Genomic DNA, 20,126 nt, shown 5'->3' on the forward strand with positions numbered 1-20,126 from the left:
TCGTTCGATGTGCTTCACGAACTTGACTCTGACCACAGACCCGTCTTATTAAAACTGGGCCAGTTCTCTAGTGAAGTCCCTGTGACCAAAACTAGCGTTAACTGGCATAAACTTGAGTCTAAACTCAAGGATATGAACTCCCAGCATCTCGATAGTATACCTGACTCTTTCAACTCGCCAGTTGAAGCACTCCAGGCGATTCACTCTCTCACTGACCACATCCAATCAGCCGCCGAAGATTGCTCCCGGACGATAGTTGTCAAAAACGATTTTGTCAACGCTCTTCCGGACAATATTCGACGGCTCATTAGAACCAAAAATAGAGCACTGAGGCTCTACGACAAATATAGGACCGACGAAAATAAACTTCGTCTCCGCAAATTACAAAGGCTGGTCAAAAAACAGCTGGCGGATCACAGAAACAAAAAGTGGGACACGCTGCTCGGAGACCTCGAGCCTTCCCAAGTCGCCTTCTGGAAGCTGACCCGAGGTATCAAAGCAGACAAAACAGTCCCCACCCCACCCCTTGTTCGCGACTCCGACAACTCCTTAGCATTCGATGACACCGATAAGGTTGAATGTTTGGCAGACAGCATGGAGAACCAATGCACACTCTCATCCACCCCTGTGAACCCTCAACATAGACGTGAGGTCAACATCACCGTTAAAAAACGGCTGATAAAACCTCACACTGGCCCAGATATCACCCCTGTAACCCCCGACGAGGTCACTGATCTAATCAAGGGTCTCAAAAACAAATCAGCCCCAGGCCCCGATGGCATCTCAAATAAAATGTTAAAGATCCTTCCCCCCCACCTAATCATTCTATTAGTGGCAATATTTAACTCCCTAATATCGAGCTGCACCTTCCCAGACACCTGGAAAGAAGCAGTCGTAATAGGGATCAAAAAGCCCAAAAAACCCCCCAACCTCCCGTCCTCCTACCGACCCATTAGCTTACTGAGTACTCTAGGTAAGCTATTTGAGCGCTTACTTCTTAAGCGCCTCCAGAAAGTTGCCCATGACCTCCGTCTCATACCCGACGAACAGTTCGGGTTCCGTCCCCACCATTCTTGTGTGCACCAAGCACACAGACTTACGGAACACATCTTAGATGGTTTCGCAAGGCCCCGCTCCCTTGTCACAAGTGCGGTGTTCTTTGATATCGCTAAGGCATTCGACAAGGTCTGGCACAACGGCTTATTATATAAGCTGTGGAAAATAGGTGTGCCAGATAGGCTCGTCAAGATCATCGAAGCCTTTCTGTCGAATCGTACCTTTAGATACAAACTAGACGGTACTTTTTCCTCCCTCCGCCCTCTCAAAGCTGGCGTCCCTCAGGGCTCCTGCTTATCCCCCTTACTCTTCTCACTATACACTAGTGACATCCCCACCCACCCCAATGTTCAACTAGCCCTGTTCGCGGACGACACCGCTCTCTTCGCCACAGGCATATTCCCCACCACACAAACACGCCACCTCCAAAGTGCAACCAATCAGCTGGGTGATTGGTTTCGCAAGTGGCGTATTGACGTGAACCCTGACAAAAGTCAGGCGATCATCTTCAAGCTGTCCCGTCGTACCAAACCCAGACAAGGTCATAACCCGGGAGTAATCTCCCTCTATGATCGTCCCATCCCCTGGTCTAAATCGGTTAAATACCTAGGTGTCACCTTTGACACTAGGATGAGTTTCCAAATTCATGCGAAACAAGTGGCTAATAAAGCCCGCATGATATTATTCAGATTATACCCCCTCCTCAACCCTTCAAGCAAGTTGTCCCTTAGACACAAGCTCCTCCTCTACAAAACTTGCATAAGGCCAGTCTTCGCCTATGCAAGCGTAGTATTCGCCCACGCTCCATCTCATATTCTACGTCCCCTACAGTTGCTGCAGAATCGCTTCACCAGACTTGTCACTGGTGCTAGATGGTTCCAACGCAACATAGATATCCACAGTGACCTCAAATTAGAAACCGTGCAAGAGTTCTTCCAAGCATGCTCCAAAGCATACTTTGAGAAGGCCTCTGCCCACCCCAACCCGCTCATTGCGAGTTCAACTCGCTACAACCCCGGCTCCTCTTTCAGAAACCTCGTGAGACGTCCTAAAGATGTCCTCACAGATCCAATCATAGGGTTCACACAACCCACTCACCTGACACCACACCCCTCAGACATTCGCAGCTCCACAAGCACGAACTCCCCCACAACATCATCTACTCCACCGTCAACCTCTCACCGCACGAAAACACGCGTGCGAAGTACTAAAATCAGACGCAACACTTCTCACCGTCCGAAAAAGAAACGACGCCGGCCTTCCGGCGTCGCCGCCGCGAACAGCGTGGGCGATCCGAGATAGGATCAGTATCCTACCTTAGATTGCCGAGTGGTCCACGCTGCCGTTATTACACAACTCTTCATGCATCACACTTCAGCAGCATCGATCATACACGCGCACTAACCGTGCGTTCTACCGGCCAGCACGACCGCGACCGACTGTGTCTTCGAGGGGCCGACCAGGTTGTTCCTAGGTTGTTCCTGTGTTCCTGAGCATCATCTTCGTCGCTCTCCATATGTCTCACCACCGTCCCTGATACGAGTCACGACACCCAAACTTGTAAAGTTTTAAAGTTCACGGACCCTTCCGTTCCGTGAACTCATATCGATGAAGCTGTAAAAGCCGCAAGGTTAACAGCAAACACTTCAACAGAAACAGTACAGTACAGTAAACAATGCGAATCACACAACCGCCACCGTCAACACGTGTTTCACCGCTCCACGAAGCAATTTCAGGAGTTATGTTACACCGATTAGTGACACTAATCAGTGTAACATAACTTTGCCGCATACGCATTTATCAGCGGGCTGACGGGCGGTGCACTTTGTTGCACAACTTTTTTGTCATTTCCAAATGGTAACAATAGTACAACAAAGGGTAATCCAGGCTTGAATTAAAATTGGTTTCAGAGTAAGATTGATTCACGACGCAGAATTTTAACACAATTTCGTATCTCCGCAAACATCATCACTATTCACGTTACGAACTCTTCTTTAACAAACGGTAAAGCACCGACTATCATATCGCTGATACCATGTCACACTGAAAAACCCCTAGTTTTTGTATAAACCTGTCCTTAAATACCGTAGTTAAATAATTTCTAGATGGTTGGGGTAGTGAAGTGAGGAAAAAAAAGCAAAATAGCTACACAGAGAATGAACCTTTATTGTAGTCCGTATTTCGTTTCATCTCATCACTTGCCAGCTACAGTAAAAGATGCAAAAAAAAAACGAAGGACGCACAACCTGCAATTTTTGGTGACGCGCCGTCAGCCCCAACTAGGTCATTTAAATAATTCGTCCTCTGTTACCGATGGATCCTTTTACGCTAGATATTGGAGCGATTTTTACAATGTTTTAAATGAATGTTTTTCATATTTAAAATGACTTTAAAAAATAAAAGGTCGGTCGAAATATATGTTTAAATTAATATAGATAAATTCACAGGGCCAACATTAATCCGGGCACCTCGATGACGGAGGCGGTAGAGTGGTACACCAACGCCAACGCAGCACTACTCAACCATCTCACAAAGGAAATCAAAGATACCGATAGCAGTACAATATGGAGGTAATGTATATTTAATATACTTAGTAAATTCTTAGAAAAACTTACATCTAAATTCAATTATAATCTTCTCCGTCATGCACTTTTGTCGTAGTGGTAGCCCTCATTGGCTCTGCTGCTTTCTTACCCCCTTCTTTCGCAACACGTCACTATGAAGATTGGTATTAGACGAAGTGAGAACATTCATTTACTGTATTTTTAGTCACAGTTTTGTTGAGATCTGTCCATCTTGCTGAAAAGCCTACATGAGATTATTTATCTTCCACTTTGCTTTGCACAACCAAACCTTCCATTGAGTCTTTAGGGTTACATGTCCAAAGAACTCGTGGAAGTATTTAAAGTAACGGAAAGTTATAATAACAAGGCATAAATATGTGGAGGTCATTTAAAAGTTATCATAAATAGAAACTATACAAATGTGTGGAGTAGATATCATAAATACACAACTATTTTATCTGTATATTAATTAAAAACTGTATGAAAGCTTACTTCCTAATTATCAGGAAAAATGTAAAATTGTAAAATTTCGAATTCAGAGTACAGTTGATAAAATAATAATAAATGTAGTTTGTATTTAAATGAGTATATAATATCAATGAAATATATGTAAGTACTAGCAGTCACCCGCCTGCCTTGAATTGCCCGCACTGCCTTTTACAGGTACAATTTCATAAAATCCTTTCTCACTATGGTTCGCCATTTTAGACATTAAAAAAATATTTTGGGTAAATTTTATACCGTTGTGAGATGGAAATCTCGCCCCAAAAGCTCTGAAGCCACTTGCCGGTTGGAATTTTGTAAAAGTTTTATAAAAATTTCTTTCTTAACTTACCTTTATCCGACTATTATAATATGCTTACCAAATTTCAAACCTCTAATCCTTAAAGATGAAGCATAACTACAATGTGAAAATATGCCGCGAGAGTGAAAAATAATATGAAGAAAGAAAGAGGAGAAAATGAAAGAAATTGTTGAAGGATGAGGAAAAAGAAAAATAAAAGTAAATAAGAAAATTATAGAAAAATATATCTCTGTCCCAAAAATATTACCGATAATAATAATACCATTCAAAAAATAATTAAATAAAAGAGATTCTCTGATCCTTATGATTCCAGAGATATTGCGATGAGTCAGTCAATATAAGACAAACAGCGATGTACATGAGGCTAGCATTAAAAAAAAACTACGCTTTTATACCTTTTCTTTAGTATCATAAAATTAGTAGGAAGCTATGTACACTACTCCAATACAATCCTATGTAATGTCTCTTGATTATCATATTATAAATTTAGAAAGGATTTTGAACAAACTTGTTGAAAAATCCTATTATGGTGAAAAGAGTTTTCAAGTGCTAATAATGCTTGTATTGATTTCCACTTATACTTTATTAAAGATATTATAAAAGCGATCATAAAAAACTCATGTGAATGTGTCATGGGTTCAAATCAGGCAGCGTTTAAAACCCTGGAAGCTTTTAGTTGAGCTCAATGTGATTCTTGTTTTAAAATTGGGCTGTTCTAGTATTCTTTTAGTCGTTTCAAATCATAGACGCCCACTTCAAGGTATAAAACTCCCTTAAAAGATGTCTATAGGGAGATAATCCAAAATCTCCGCGGTGGGCAGGTGAGTTGGCAATCACAGTACGGTGTTATAGTACCCAGAAGACGCTGCTGCCTATCCTCTAGAAACTTATCTGTAAACAGTGGCAATCCTAATACACAAAGTTTGAATTACATAAGATAGTAGCCCAAGATTCAAACCCACAACCTACTAAGTAATCTACCACTTGGCTACCATAGCTTATGTGGTCATTGTAAATTATATGTATGGATTATAATATAGATAAATGAATACAATTTTTAAAATCACCCATATACAATTCATTATGAGAACAAAAATTAATTTCAGATGTACACTTCACTCGTACGTGAACAAATAAAAGACATCTTAGATTAGTTATATATAACTTAACAGTAATGAAAATAGTACTTACCGTACAACGATGCTAAGCTTTACCGACGCGTATGAACATCTTCGATTAAAAGTTCCAGTTTGCAAGGAAGTGACGCAATTTGTTCATGACAACTTGAAACTGGGTCGTGGCGTTGCAACCCACCCAGAACTTACCGAGCTGTTTTCATTTAGCAAAATATGATTAAGTGATTACGTAATAATATGCCACGTGTAAACACATAAATGTCTTTGTTTATTTATTTAGTGTCGCTTATATATTAGACATAGCTAATATATATAGATGTTTATAAATCTATTCATAATTATTGTTAATTCTTAATAATAAGTTATCTATCACACATGTGTATGGCATGAAAATAGTCCCAGAATTTCCGAATTTTACCTCTCGACTTGTTTTAATTTGATAATGTAATTAAATGAATGTTACCTACCCAGATCATCAGCATATCATACTATAGTCGTCCACACATGTAATGGGCTTCACCCAAAGATCACGACGATGGCAGGTCTTACGTTGTCCGCATTCAATGTCTTCTCGTGACTTTAATTATGTCATCGGACCACCTAGTAAGGGACATACCCACGACGCGTCTACCTGCTCGTGAACCTTATGGCTCCAATGTCCACTGCCACTTGGTTCTTCTACGGATCTCGAGGGGATTTGATCATCAAAAATGAGGATTAACTCTTTTGTGGGCAAGTGTATGGTATTATCATATGATACGACAGGCTTCATAAGAAGGCTCAAAGATATCCACAGAGCAATAGATAGGGCTATGTTCCGAGTTTTCATGGGTATTTTTTTTCTCTCATTCTGCAGAACTTCTTTCACTTTTTCCCCTTTCATCCTGCGCTATACTTTCCTCAACCACCTTTCACCTTTTATATTTAGATTTTAATTTTAGGTTTTCATAATTTTCTTTATTCAATTTTATATTATTTGAAAACTTTTTTATACGGTAATAGCTTATGTACCAATAAAATCTTTTCTTATTAAAGTGTTAGGGTCTTATTAAAAGATATTTGTAACACTTTATCAATTTATTTAACACACGAACAAAATTTTATTAGCGCTTGAGTGCGAGCAAAAAGGACGTGCATTCGTCGTAGGACTCTGGGGCGCAATGTGCTCTGCGACCGAGTGAAAGCGGGCAATAGAACAAAGGCACAAAAGAAATAAAAGAAACAAAAGAAACAAAAGTAACAAAAGGTCTGCGCCCGCGTCACCGGTGCGTGCATGTGCTCGCTGCACTAATTCGGCACACTAAGTTCGCCCGTCGGCTACGCTCGCCCACAAAATCTTACACCTATTATTCATTCAGACATCACATCAGTGTATATACGACTCCCACATTATTATACTTATCGCAGTTCTTTTCACCCGTATTGTTTATTCGACCTTCGTTTTGTTTCCTTTTGTTACAACTTCCACTACTTTTTTGCAAAACCGCAAAAAAATGTGACGATTCTCGTCATCTCCCATGAGGGATTCTATACTGCCAGACGTTCACTGTTATACATAGGCTTCCACCAGATATTTTCTGTAGAGCGGATATAAGCAGCCTACATCCTGCATCTTCTTAAATTTAATATGTGATAATCCAGAGACATAACATAAAAGTATATTATAATACCATACACTTGCCCACAAAAGAGTTATAGATTTTATGAAGGTATATTAAAGATATAGCAAGCTTATCTTTATTTTTAGTGCTAACCATATGTACATAGTCTTTTTATCTTTTATAATATTCTTATATACAGAAACCACATTATATATATACATATATATATATATATATATATATATATATATATATATATATATATATATATATATATATATACATATATCGACTACATAGTGACATAATTTTTTTACAGTTTTTTTTAAATATAATTAATATTAAAGTAAATATAAAAGATCTATTATTTTAGGTCTTTAGCTAGAATATTTTACTCGGACTTTACATATTTTTTAATCGAAAAACTTGATCAAAGTATTTTTTATCGGTTTCCTGTCTGCCTTTGCTCTGTCCACCAATTCGCTCGGTGGTAAGTGACGATGTGATCTGAAGTATACAGGTTTACTAGGTAGCTATTACTATGGACCCTGAAAAGACCTGGGCTATAATTTTCTAAAAATATAAAAGCCAGCAGATCGATCCATGCTCGGGCTGTGCGAATCAGGAACGTTAAGTCGAAACGTTAGGTACGTTGCCAAAGAAACTCCATAGTGTAAGGGTGGTAGAGGCCGATTTCCTACTCGTTCTATAGAGCCACCGAACGTACATGTATGCACACATAAGGCATAGATTTTCTCCATGTTATTACTGGATGTGATATAAATGGATCGTTTAGACCTAAGAAGGAAAACATGTTCAGATAACACGTCCATAAGTTATATAGTTTACGACTTCTCCGTGTCTTTCGTTAAAAGAGGCTAGAGAACCAACAAAGCCTTTTATAATCATGGCACTAGTATCGAAGTTTGTTTATACGACTATTTTATAATTTTCAGGTATCTAGTTGGCTTCAAGAACCTACTGCGGAGTATAGAATGCAAAGGGATTGGTTCTGTGCTTGGTATAAATTATTTTGCAAGAGGATATCTACAGCCACGATCACATGAAAGGTAAATGTTTAATCTAAACATATTTTTCCATAGTTAGTACATAAACGTTCACTAAAAAACAGTAAGAGTAATTACTATGAATTGTTTTGTTATACACCAATACCTCACTTTGCGTTGTGGTTACGTTCCAAAAAAACACGACGCAAAGTGAATTAAGATTTTCTATAGCAAACCATGTAAAGATCAAAGATAGGTTTCAGGGTCACGAAAATGCTTCTTTTTAAAAAGAAAATTGAACAGAGTAAACATTTAAAAAACAAAAATAATATAACTCTGACAATAAGTTGGAATAATATTTACCTTTTTTTGTAACTAGAAACAACACATAAAAATTTATACAAATTTATTATTCTCTTTTAAAAAAGCACAACACACTACGTAATAGAAACTGAACTCATAAAATTAGCAAAACAAAGTGAAAATAAAACTGTATTCAAATTGCGTTGATTTTTCGATAGAAAGGGAAACCCCGAGTTTTAATGGCATGGCGCAATTAGAAACAAGTGAAGACTCGAACCCAAAACAACGCAACCTCGAAAATCTAACGACGCACAGTGAAAATTAGTACTAATTAAGAAACGCAAAGCAAAGTGCAAACTCAAAACGAAACGCAAAGCGAGGTGTTGGTGTATAGATATATATAAAAATTCTTTATCTTTTATAGTATATATAGCAGATAGGTAGCAGGTTTGATTCTCGGGATACAATCTTATGTAATTCGCACTTTATGCATTAATTATATTCGATTGCTATTGCTCACAAAAAAGTTCAACGCAATAGCAGCGTTCTCTGCGTACCAGAATACCACGCTACGATCGCCAACCAGTCTGCGAAGCGCGGTATTAAGGTATATCCACAGACATCTTTGTGGAAGGCTTCAGCTTTGCAGAGAGCGTCTTGGGGCTGAAACGACAACGACCACAACTTTCAAATTTGTTAAAAATTGTTTAGAGATTTTTTGAGATTTTGTTATGTTTTTTAACGTAATTTACAACTGAAAGGTTTCTAATTTCTCAATAACTACGGCCTGTTTGCGTTAAGCTAACAACAATAGTTAAATAAATTTTTAACGCTATTAACTCTTGGCTTCCTCTGTTTTACTGCTTTATTGTGAAATATTTATTTATGATATTAATAAAAAGTTTAAAATTTTAAAAAGAAATGATCATACGCATCATTAGAAATATAATTTTTTTATAATTAAAATTTCTAAGACACATCTTTAATATACCCTGCATTAATTGTTCTTTAGTAATTTTATGCAATTTAAATTTAATTTAAAATAACTTTTAATTTTTCCAAAACAAAGTATTAGTTTATTAAGAGAGATAAGTTGAAATAAATATTATCGTCGTAGGATTGCATACCAATCGCATTTTAAATTAGGAACTTTTTTTTTACCATTTAAATATTTCATCTATAGATATATTTCTCACATGGTGTTGGGCCGAGATCTTCTGGATAACACCCTGAACTTGGTGCCGTCGCTGATACCCTTGCACATGGACATCAAAGAGGACAGTCCTGAATACCAAGTACTCGAAAAGAAGTAAGTAGAACGCTTAAGACTCTACCATTATACTTTTTCGATGTCTTTTCCAGAACAATCTGACAGCTTTTAAAGACTAGTGTAATCTTAACAGATGTGCAGCAAAAAACATTAAAACATTTAAATATATATAATTTGCAAAGTTATCAAGAAAACAACCTCAAACGATCGCCTTGTGGTTTTTTGTCACCTGAAATAAATTTAATTTGTGACTTTACTAAGCGGCTATAATTTTCCTACCAGAAGTCGATGTCACTGTCACTTTAATTTACTCTTATTCTAAGTTAAAATTAGTAATTTATATGAACATAAATGTCCTCGGTGGTATAGTACAAATTTTCTTAATATATTTGTAATGTTATAAACCGAGGGGTCAGCAACACGTGACCCTTTATTATGTTTACATTGCTCGCTAAACATTTCTAAAATTTTATTTGTTTTGTCGAATTTCTCTCATCAATGTTTTGCTATAAAATAAGCTATGTACATATTAAACCGAAACAATTAAATAAATATGACCACTAATCAAAATTGAGTGATGCATCTTAAGCAAACTGCGTACTCATCAATTCTGGCTGATACTCATCTTATATCGAAAAAACAGTGCTAAACCTCTGACTAAAAATAAATTGATTTTTCTTGTTTTTATTTTGCATTAAAATTTTCATATCAAATCCTTACTTCTATTAACCATTTTTTTATTCTAATGTTTATCATAAATAAAGTTATGTAAATTATATGTCACTTTATGTGTGGCCCGCAAAAAAAATTTAAATTTTAATTGGCCCGTTAATAAAAAAGGATGTCCACGTCTGTTATAACCTATTTACTATTAATGATAGGTTGAGTGCTTGTTTTCATTTTTTATTACTTTTTCCTCCTAATTAAATCAATGACTATCATTGATTTAATTTTTTTCGTTTGTATTTAGAGATAATTTATGTACCCCTTTACTTTTTTGAGGTGATAGAACACTTTTTTTTTATTAATTATAATTTGTATCGCTATTTTTTTTTAAATATTTATTTTTCGCTTCAACAAAACGCAGACAATTGGGAGAGGGTTGCCGTTATTTGATACAGATCTTTCTTCTCCCAGCTGCGAAGCACGGCATCGTTTTATAATTTTTTACTATTTTTCTTACACAATTTTCTCTTATTGGCAATTACAGCTAATATTTATACATATTAACATTACAATTTGGAATACTCAATTATATATTAGTTGCTACATTATTTTATTTAAAGACGCTGCCCAAGCGCTACAGACCGTTAAATGCCTTGAGATTTAGGACAATGTTCCGGGCCAACTCATCAAAAGATTCTGCTGTAGATTTTGTCTTGAGAAGGTCCGGTAAGCTGAACGGAGGTGTATTAAGGTTTTCGCATAAGGTCACGTGGTTACGTCTTTTGGATGCGAATCGGGAGCAGTGTCTGAGTAAGTGAACAAAAATCTGTACTGTGGAGTCGTCACATGGGCAAGTCTCATTATCGATTATTTTAAAACGGTGGTAGAACACTGAAGGCGATTAGGCACTTTGACGTTCTAAAGAGTGACTGGTCCAAACTCTGAACGCACGCAATTGTTATCATCACATCACTTATGATAAGGAAAATAATTTCGAATAATATCACCAAACAAAAAGTAATCTTTCATTTCATTGCTTGTTAACGTAAATAACTTGCCGTATCTTCACCGTTGTCATATCACAGTAAAACAAAAGATAGGAGACGTAAATTTTATGAAGCCTATTTTCATGTACAAATTTTATGAAGCCTATTTTCATGTACAAAACCTACAGGCACTTGCTGCGCAGAAGCCGTGTATAGAATTCGTCAATACTTTATCTGCAGTTTACAAGATGATTGGTTATATTTTTAAGCACTTAATGTGTGAATTTTTAGCTTATTTGCTGTCAATTAAAGTATGGTACACATTATCCAAAGATCCAAATTTAAAAATATTACAACGTAATGATAATATACTTATAAATGGCGTTTTCAATATTCAGATATATATATATATAAAAATATTATTGGTAACTATCTGTTCCTGTACACTTTATACTCAATTTTAATAGCAGTGTTAGTTCTAAATTTAATTTTAATTTAAAAGCTTTTATTTAAAATTAATTTTAATTGTAGATATAATTGTCAATGAATGACTTATACGTATAAACAAATGATGGTGGATTAAAAACAAAAAAGCTATGTAATAAATAAATGAACAAAATTTAACGATTCAAATTATGTAGAATAAAAAATCTTTTTATTATATTTAATTAATCTAATTAACTTATATACCTATCAAAAGTTCTATTGCGTTTATTAATATATATTACATACAATTGATTATTTGAAAGAATAATTACTATGTTTTTCTCCATTTTACCGCCACCATTTCCGATAGAGAATTAAGATAGGTTCTCGGTGAATTCAATTGCTACTGATATCTCTGCGAGCGCAGCCTTTCTGATTGGATCTTTATTAAAGGAAACCTAGTTAACTTAATCATCAATTTAACTACAAAGTTAAAATTAACTGAGAAATCGATGATGCCTTACATTTTGTTTGCAGTGTTGTTTATACAAAAATAGAACGAAAACTAATATTCTTTCACGTCATTTCTTTCTCAGGCAAGTGACAAATTGATCCTAGTTGACATGATATTTTTATGTTTCATTTGATATAGTTATCATATTACATATATTTATTTATATACTTCAACAGTAAGCAGTAATAGTGCAGCGGTAGAGGACTAATACTGGCGATCATAGGTCGCGGGTTCAATTTTCAGGATACATCATACGTTATTCACAAATTATGCATTAATTATATAGAATTGCCACTGCTCACAAACATATTTCCAAAAGAAGTGCAGAAGTGTTCTTTGCATACTATAATACCTACTGCAATCGCCAAACCGCCTGCTAGGCTTGGCGATTATGGTATATGCCCTATAAAAGATTTCTTTGGTGAAAGCTGATGCCTTGCAGTGGGCGATTATAGACTGAAACAAGGACATATCCAACTTATCTTTACATATAACTTGTATTTTACTTAACGCATTTATAATGGGGCGTTAAGGTTCTATAATGGACCACAGACCGGCAAGCGAAGTGAAGGACGTCCAACCACAGGGTGGTAAGACGACCCTGTTACCGATTGTAATCTTCTGAGGTGACCTATGTACAGCAATAGATCTCTTAAGACTAATAATTACATTGTAATAAATGTTAATACCAAGATATTAATAAATGTCGGCGTTACCACGTTGTAAAGTCTAAAGCTGCTAGAATGTATGGCTGAGATCGATGAATATCTGTAAGTCTTATTGGTTGATATAAATAGCGACGCACCGGCGGCGTAGAAAGAATTGTCGTTGGAACTGCCAGAGCATTTGGACCTGTGTTTTTTTTGCCTGATTTTTATGGACTCTTGTAACTCATACTAAAGACAGAGACCTTTTATTTTAAATAATTTTTTCAGTTTCACTCTTCTCCCGTTCTTCACTTTTTTCCATTCTCTGTATTTATTTCATTCTTTTATTATTTATTTACATTCCATCCACACCTCGCCTGTCTTCCTTAGCAACACCCTTTTGGTATATCACAGTAGAGTTTCAATTTTGATTTTTAAATATTTATTTTATAGTCACATTTTGAGTTTTTACAATTTTATTTAATTTTAGAACTCATACGCCTTGGTTATATTATTTCTATATTTTCTTATTCTAATTGACAATTTGTTATATTACCTTTATTCTATCTCCACTAAAATAATTCGGTAATAATTTTAAAAAAATATGGCAACAGTCTTTATCTCCCATTAGGTAGGAGACGGTGCCATTCTTCGCCCTTCTCTCTAGCTCTATCTCACAGTCTTTTGCACTTGTAAATACGGGACAGCAAGTGATTACGTGCGTCACGGTCTGGTTCACCAGACATTCAAAAGTTCAAAGATGCATTGTGTTGTATTAGAAGTATGTTATAGGGAATACATTTAGGAATCCATATTGAGGCTATTTCTCCTACGTATATATTTTAAAATAAGCTACGTGATGAAAAAAAAACCCTTTAACTAATTAAAAGATATTGAACAAATATACACTTTAACAATTAACTACGATAATATTTGAATTGGACACAGTGAGAAGTGTAGAGACAATTTTTCCACTCCCGCTAAAGACTTTATGAAATAATGTGTTTGTTTTGAAGACAAACATCGTTTTCGCAGTAAGTTCAACTTCTTACTACGCAGTTAATATAAATGGTGGCCATTAAGTAAAAGCTTTAATAATATATCAGATCAACGTTTATTTTTACGTTTCAATAGCTTTCTAACCGAAAGCTGTAATGAAATGAAACTTGCTGTCATAAGTGCTGAATCACGTGAGAGGGTTTAAATGCAAACATTCTTAAGAAAATATTGAAGACTAGTTGAAGAATAGTTGTAGTGATGTTTTATCTGATCTGCAGAATTGACAAAGGATCTACTCAAGGAGATAAAACCTCCTTGAGTAGATCAATGGCTGAAAGCGTGTTGTATATTCGCTTAATTGTTAAAGTTTGATGAATATTTATATCTTTTTGCTAGATATGAGCAATAACGCACTGAAGTAGTTTTTTTAGTTCTGACTGTTTTGGAATTTTATTCGTTTTTATGTAAATTATTGTGTAATTTATAATTACGCTTATTTACTATCTTTGATTTTCTCTCTACATTAGTTATAAAATATCATTTCGCATATTTTGTGCCTTTATTTTTAAACTATATCTATATCTTTACCTCTCATTCCATAATGTCATTATTTTTTTTAAATTTCATCACCTTTATGAAAACTATTACTACAGTCCTTCGCACGTTATTAATCTATCTTAATCTTTTTTATTTTTACTTAAGACATTTAATACAACATTTTATATTTAAACTACTATCATTTAGTTTATTAAAATCGTACATTTTCTTTTTCTCTATAGCCTATTTCTTACTTCCGCTTATCTGTTTTATTTATCTAACGACGTCTTTATTTCTCTTTATTTCTATGTTTTTTATTTACTCCTTCTACGATAAATTTGTTCAGCTGTTAGAAGGTTCTTCGAATCTATGTTGTATTGCAATCACCAAAATAATGTAACTGACATCGGCAAAGTTTACATTATTGGATGAAATGCTACTGAGACCATTTCCCACACATACTTATATAACTGTTAGTGTAGAACGGATACACAGACAGAGTAATTCTCGCTAAAAAATATTAAAATACACCTTGTTAACATTAAGTTCTGTGGCGGTAACCTTGTGCCGCAACCGCACCAACCGCAACAAAGGATGTCTACTCATACAGTAGACAGACAACCTTGTAAAGGTTATCAAAATATGCTGTATACGCGCCACTTTTAAAAATTCCTATTGGAAATCTATTAAAAAGTCATATATCCAGCAGTGAACGTGAAATGACGATGACAATGATACCTTTTTTAATTAATAACTTATTTTTACTGTTGTACTTAACTTACATTGTAGTAGAATTGATCGTATTTTACTAAAAGAAATGGGACAGGTTGGTTTTAGTTATAAAAAACTATAAAAGGGTAAATTATAAAAGGCGCAATAAAACATAATTATAAAAGATAACTAAAAGCCAATAGTTTCTTAACGAAGTTAGAAAGTTCAAGTACAGTGCAGACATGTTAGCCTGGTACTTCGTGCGATGCCGGCACCGTACTGGCTCTTAAAAGTTGGTCAGCAGGTATTCAGCACCGGCGCGAGACGGGCACCTCACCGTACCCTCGCGTCTCGCGCTGGCGTGAAACCGGCAGCAAAGTTAATAAAACAGTAATTTAATAAAATTCAGTATTATTTATCTCATTATAAGTTAATTTAATGTATGTTAATTAAAATTCTTTAAACGAAAACTGCTCGAGCGATACAAGGAGACAATACGGTGCTGTTTCCTGCCGGTAATTTTAATGGTCGTTAGTGAACGTAAGAGATGTATGACAAAGGGTGCGAACATAAGAAAGAATTAAATTTTAAATTTATTTTTATAGTTTATAATACTTTACCCATTCAGCTCATTTCGGGAATCGAACCCGCGTCCTTCCAGCCAGTCTCAGTCCTCCACCGATAAGCTATCACTGCACAAATCATATTAAATCACTCATATTTTCCATTCCATGATTTATTCTATAAAGATTTTACTCTTCAACAGAAACCAACAAATCGTAGACAATAAACAGCAAGACGGCAGCGTGAGTGATGCCATTGAATACTTCGATCAGACAGCCACTCTCCTGGATAAGCTCAGGGCGGTTCAGAAGCAGCTAAGGCAATATATCAGGTAAGAATAACTAATGCTTATGCGGTATCGTTCAGCTATCCTTAATAGCGAGTGAAATGTACACTGATTTTGTATAACTTTTATTATATTTATTCTACCCTTACGTACGAATTATAAATCAATTTAATCAACATGCATAAATACATAAGCATAGTATAAGTGAACCTTTAGAATATTTTAAGGCAGATAAACATAAAAATCTTTGAGTAATGTGTGTTGTCGGTGATGACATACGGTTCCGAGAGGTGGTCACTTACGACGGGCTACATAAGAAAGCTCAAGTTCACCCAGAGAGCATGTGGACCAATGACATATTTAGAGTCCTCGATACGGGCAGCGCAAGGCTTGCCAACGGGGCGAACTTTGGAGGAGGCAATCGGCTGAAAAGAAGAACAAAAAGAAACATAAAAGAATCTCTTCAATAAACTTTTAGTATACAGCCATTTTATGTTCAAGTCTTATAATCGACGCCATTATAAATATTCGAAAATAGATTTAATGAATATTATTAAATAAAATTTACACTATATAGTCTGATGGTTATTACTTATTTTAATATTGTAACTAATGAAAAAGTTTTCATAATATTTTTTTTTTCTCTTTTATGTACCTTTTATAAAACATTCTTCCCGTGTACATTTCTTACACCATTTAAATTTAAAATATTTAGTTAATAATAATGTAGGTAATTAATACCTTTTTAACGATAATATCGAAAGTATAAAAATTTCGTATAGAAAAATCACATGGCAACTGGAAATATTAATTGTCTATAACAGATTACGGATTTGATTCCCGACAAGTGCTCTTTTAATTCACATATTATATTTACATCTAATTATTGTCATGCACTCTTTATAAAACTATGTATATAAAAAGTATCTGCTGAGTTTTTCGTCAGCTCTTCTCAGCAGAACTGCCTTCCGGTCCTGTGGTAACTTCCTATAGGGACAGCAATGCCGACATTTTATATTGATTGACGATTCGAAAATGCTTGTATGTGCATATTCGTATAAAAAATAATTTGATTTTAACTATGATATAACACCATAAAAATGATGAAAAAATACATAGTGAGTAAACTGGTCTATTGGAGGGCCTAAATATAGTAAAAAATTTTGATGTATAGCTAAATTCAAAGCTCGTGAATATATTACGGTATGCAAGCTTTTCTTGAAAGAAGACTTTCAGTGATTACATTCTTAGGATAATAATTGCTGAATTAATCATAATTCACATGCCATAATAATTTCATTTACAAGTTATGCAAGTACAAAATTTGGATTTAAAAAGCCATGTCGAAAAGATATTAGGGTAACTGGTAAGTAACGTCGCTTTCTTAAGTTAAATTCACACGAGTACTCTGTGTTTGGCACTAATCGAAGTAACATAACTCCTGAAGATGCCCCGTGGAGGGGTGAAACACGTGTTGAGTAATTTAGCGGTGGCGGTTGTGTGATTCGCATTGTTTGCCGCATACGCATTTATCAGCGGGCAGGCGGGCGGTGCACTTTATTGCACGACTACCACTGCATGTGCGAAAGGGGCTAAATATTAGTCCTTTTCTTACTTACACGAGTACATTTTTAACAAGTATTTATTTCCAATCAACAATATATTCACCTTCGTTATCAACAACCTTTTGCCATCTGGTATACAAATTTCAATACCGGAGCGGTAAAAATCAATCGGCTTTTCTGTAAAATATGTCGACAGAAATAACATTACTTTCCGGTCCCCCTAATAGAATCAACATTATTAGTTTTATATATATATCACTATGACTATTAACTACAGCTAAATAAATCTAAGGAATTTTTCCTTCGATATTTCCTAATCGTCTATTGGTGCAATTTAGCCGTTCAGTTGATTCAAAGCAAATAGTTCCGCTTTAATTCGATACGTGATCTTCGTATCAAAGGCGCTTCTTGGCTATAGTAAATCCATTGACATATTGCAACGACGGTATTATGTGAGAGATAAAAACGATGCGATGCATCGGATATTGTGTCCGCTGTGCGATTTTAAACCTTATCAAATATGTGTTAAGTCATATAATGCCAAAATTTTATTTTATTATTTTAATCATATGTATGTATGTTTTTAGTTAAGGCATTTTTATGATACAGTAATGAATTTTTATTTCATCGTTTCAGCTCATTGATGCCCATTGCAAGGCATAATTCTCCTCCAAAAATATCTATAGGTACAACCGTACCATAGTCGTCACCCTTAGCAAACGGATTAGCGATAACTGTGTAGTATTGTGATACGCAGAGGATGCTACTGTCCTTCTTCTTCTCATGTTAAACAACGCCTACTGCAAGGCATAGATCTGCCTCAAATATCACCACGATGACTGATCCTGAGTTGCCCTGGCTATATGGCTATATTCTAATGTTGCTGGGCGCTGTTAGCCGTTTTGGCTTTTACAGCTTCATCGGACTCAGGGCTCGCGGATCCGAAATCCGCGAGCTAGTAAACTAAAAAAAAAATCTACGTCAGATGCTTCACCTGAGTTGCCCGCGTCTAGCGACTTCCCGTCACCTTAATTATGTCGTCCACCTAGTGGAGGGAGGGGTTACTCAAGCCGCGTCTATCGGCTGTTATTCACCACTCGACAACCTTTCGGCTCCAACGGTCATCGGTAACACGAGCGATGTGTCCCCACTGCCACTCCAGACAAGTAATTCTTCTGCTGCTCATCTTATAGGAACTTATTTGTTAGCAGTTGCAATCTTATACAAATAATACATAAAGTGTGAAATATATATAAATCTGTATCTCGTGCATCTAACCTGCGAGCTACGAATCGGAAATTTCAAATATATAAAAAACAGAAAACGAATGAAGGTTTTAGATTCTAAGTCCACAATAATGTCACTGACTATCGTATTATGATATGTCATTGTTACAAAGACTAAATTCACTTTAAGTTGGGACTTGATAAAATATCAGCGTTTGGAGTTGTCAGATTCCTCTAAAACATGGACGCACATACCGCGGCCAGCGGACAGCATGCGGCCCGCCGGTCGAATACTGGTGGCCCGCTGACAGCAAAAATAATACTCTCGTACATTCGAAAAATATTGAATTCTAATTGCTACCAATTCTTTATTGTCTTTAATTACCTATACTTCTGGCGGCTGGCCCGCCATCAGTTCATGATTTGCCCGAGTGGCCCCTAGTCTTAATAAGTCTGTGCAACCATGCTCTAAAACTATATTCTTCTTTATAATCATGTACATCTATTGTGTTATTAGAGAAGGTGTCAATGAGAGTCTAACAGAAGCAAGAAGGAGCGAAGCAGTATGCGCCGGAATTCTTGTATTGGTTTGCGTCGTGTCGCCAATAATCATCGCTCTAGTAAGGAACGCCGTCAACACAATACAGGTATACATTAAATATTTTAACCCAAATTAGAATTTTATACCGAACTAAAACTTTCCAAAACTTCGTAACCAAATCATTTACGAAGGTTTTTTTAAACAACTTCATTTTATATTATAAAATCAAATCATTCGACAATAATGTATGAATTAAATTTATTTTTAATTTCTTACTTAAACTTTGACATGTTCTATTGCATCAATATCATCATTTCAACCGAAAGTGATCCACTGTTGGACATCTCCTGTTATATAGATCCCCAAAAGATCCAGTTGAAAACAGCCTGTGTTCAACGTCTTCCGAGGACATAACCAAGTTCGTCTATCCACCATTCCAGAACCTCTAAGCCCCACCGGCAATTTATTCTACGCGGTACTGAAAACAAGACAATTCTTAAACGAATATATATTAATAATTCCAGGTATACGCTAGAAATCTATCAGAGAAAGCGCGTGAGCTAGAATATGAAAAAGAACTGAGCGATTCACTGTTATATCAAATGCTACCACCCAGTGTAGCCAAGCAACTAAAGCAGACACAACAGGTAAAATATGAGTAGTTTAAAAACATATATGTAAATAGTTATAAGATCGACTCGATGCTCATGGAGCTT

At 35.7% G+C, this 20,126-nt stretch overlaps 1 protein-coding gene across 1 annotated transcript in view; it reads left to right on the forward strand.

Moving 5' to 3' along the window:
• The window catches only part of LOC137933501 (receptor-type guanylate cyclase Gyc76C), a 49,371-nt gene that overhangs the window by 21,499 nt on the left and 7,746 nt on the right, over positions 1 to 20,126 (forward strand). Inside the window, exons 2-7 of the mRNA XM_068777460.1 lie at positions 3,504 to 3,626; positions 8,119 to 8,232; positions 9,656 to 9,781; positions 15,995 to 16,123; positions 19,387 to 19,516; positions 19,935 to 20,057. Of these exons, the coding sequence (XP_068633561.1) occupies positions 3,504 to 3,626; positions 8,119 to 8,232; positions 9,656 to 9,781; positions 15,995 to 16,123; positions 19,387 to 19,516; positions 19,935 to 20,057 (745 nt within the window). The remainder of the gene's footprint in view (positions 1 to 3,503; positions 3,627 to 8,118; positions 8,233 to 9,655; positions 9,782 to 15,994; positions 16,124 to 19,386; positions 19,517 to 19,934; positions 20,058 to 20,126) is intronic.

This window comes from Battus philenor, unplaced genomic scaffold (genome assembly GCF_028537555.1).
Source record: "Battus philenor isolate CCGP_79_NKW_IND1 unplaced genomic scaffold, ilBatPhil1.0.hap1 SCAF_13, whole genome shotgun sequence".
Lineage (NCBI taxonomy): Eukaryota > Metazoa > Arthropoda > Insecta > Lepidoptera > Papilionidae > Battus > Battus philenor.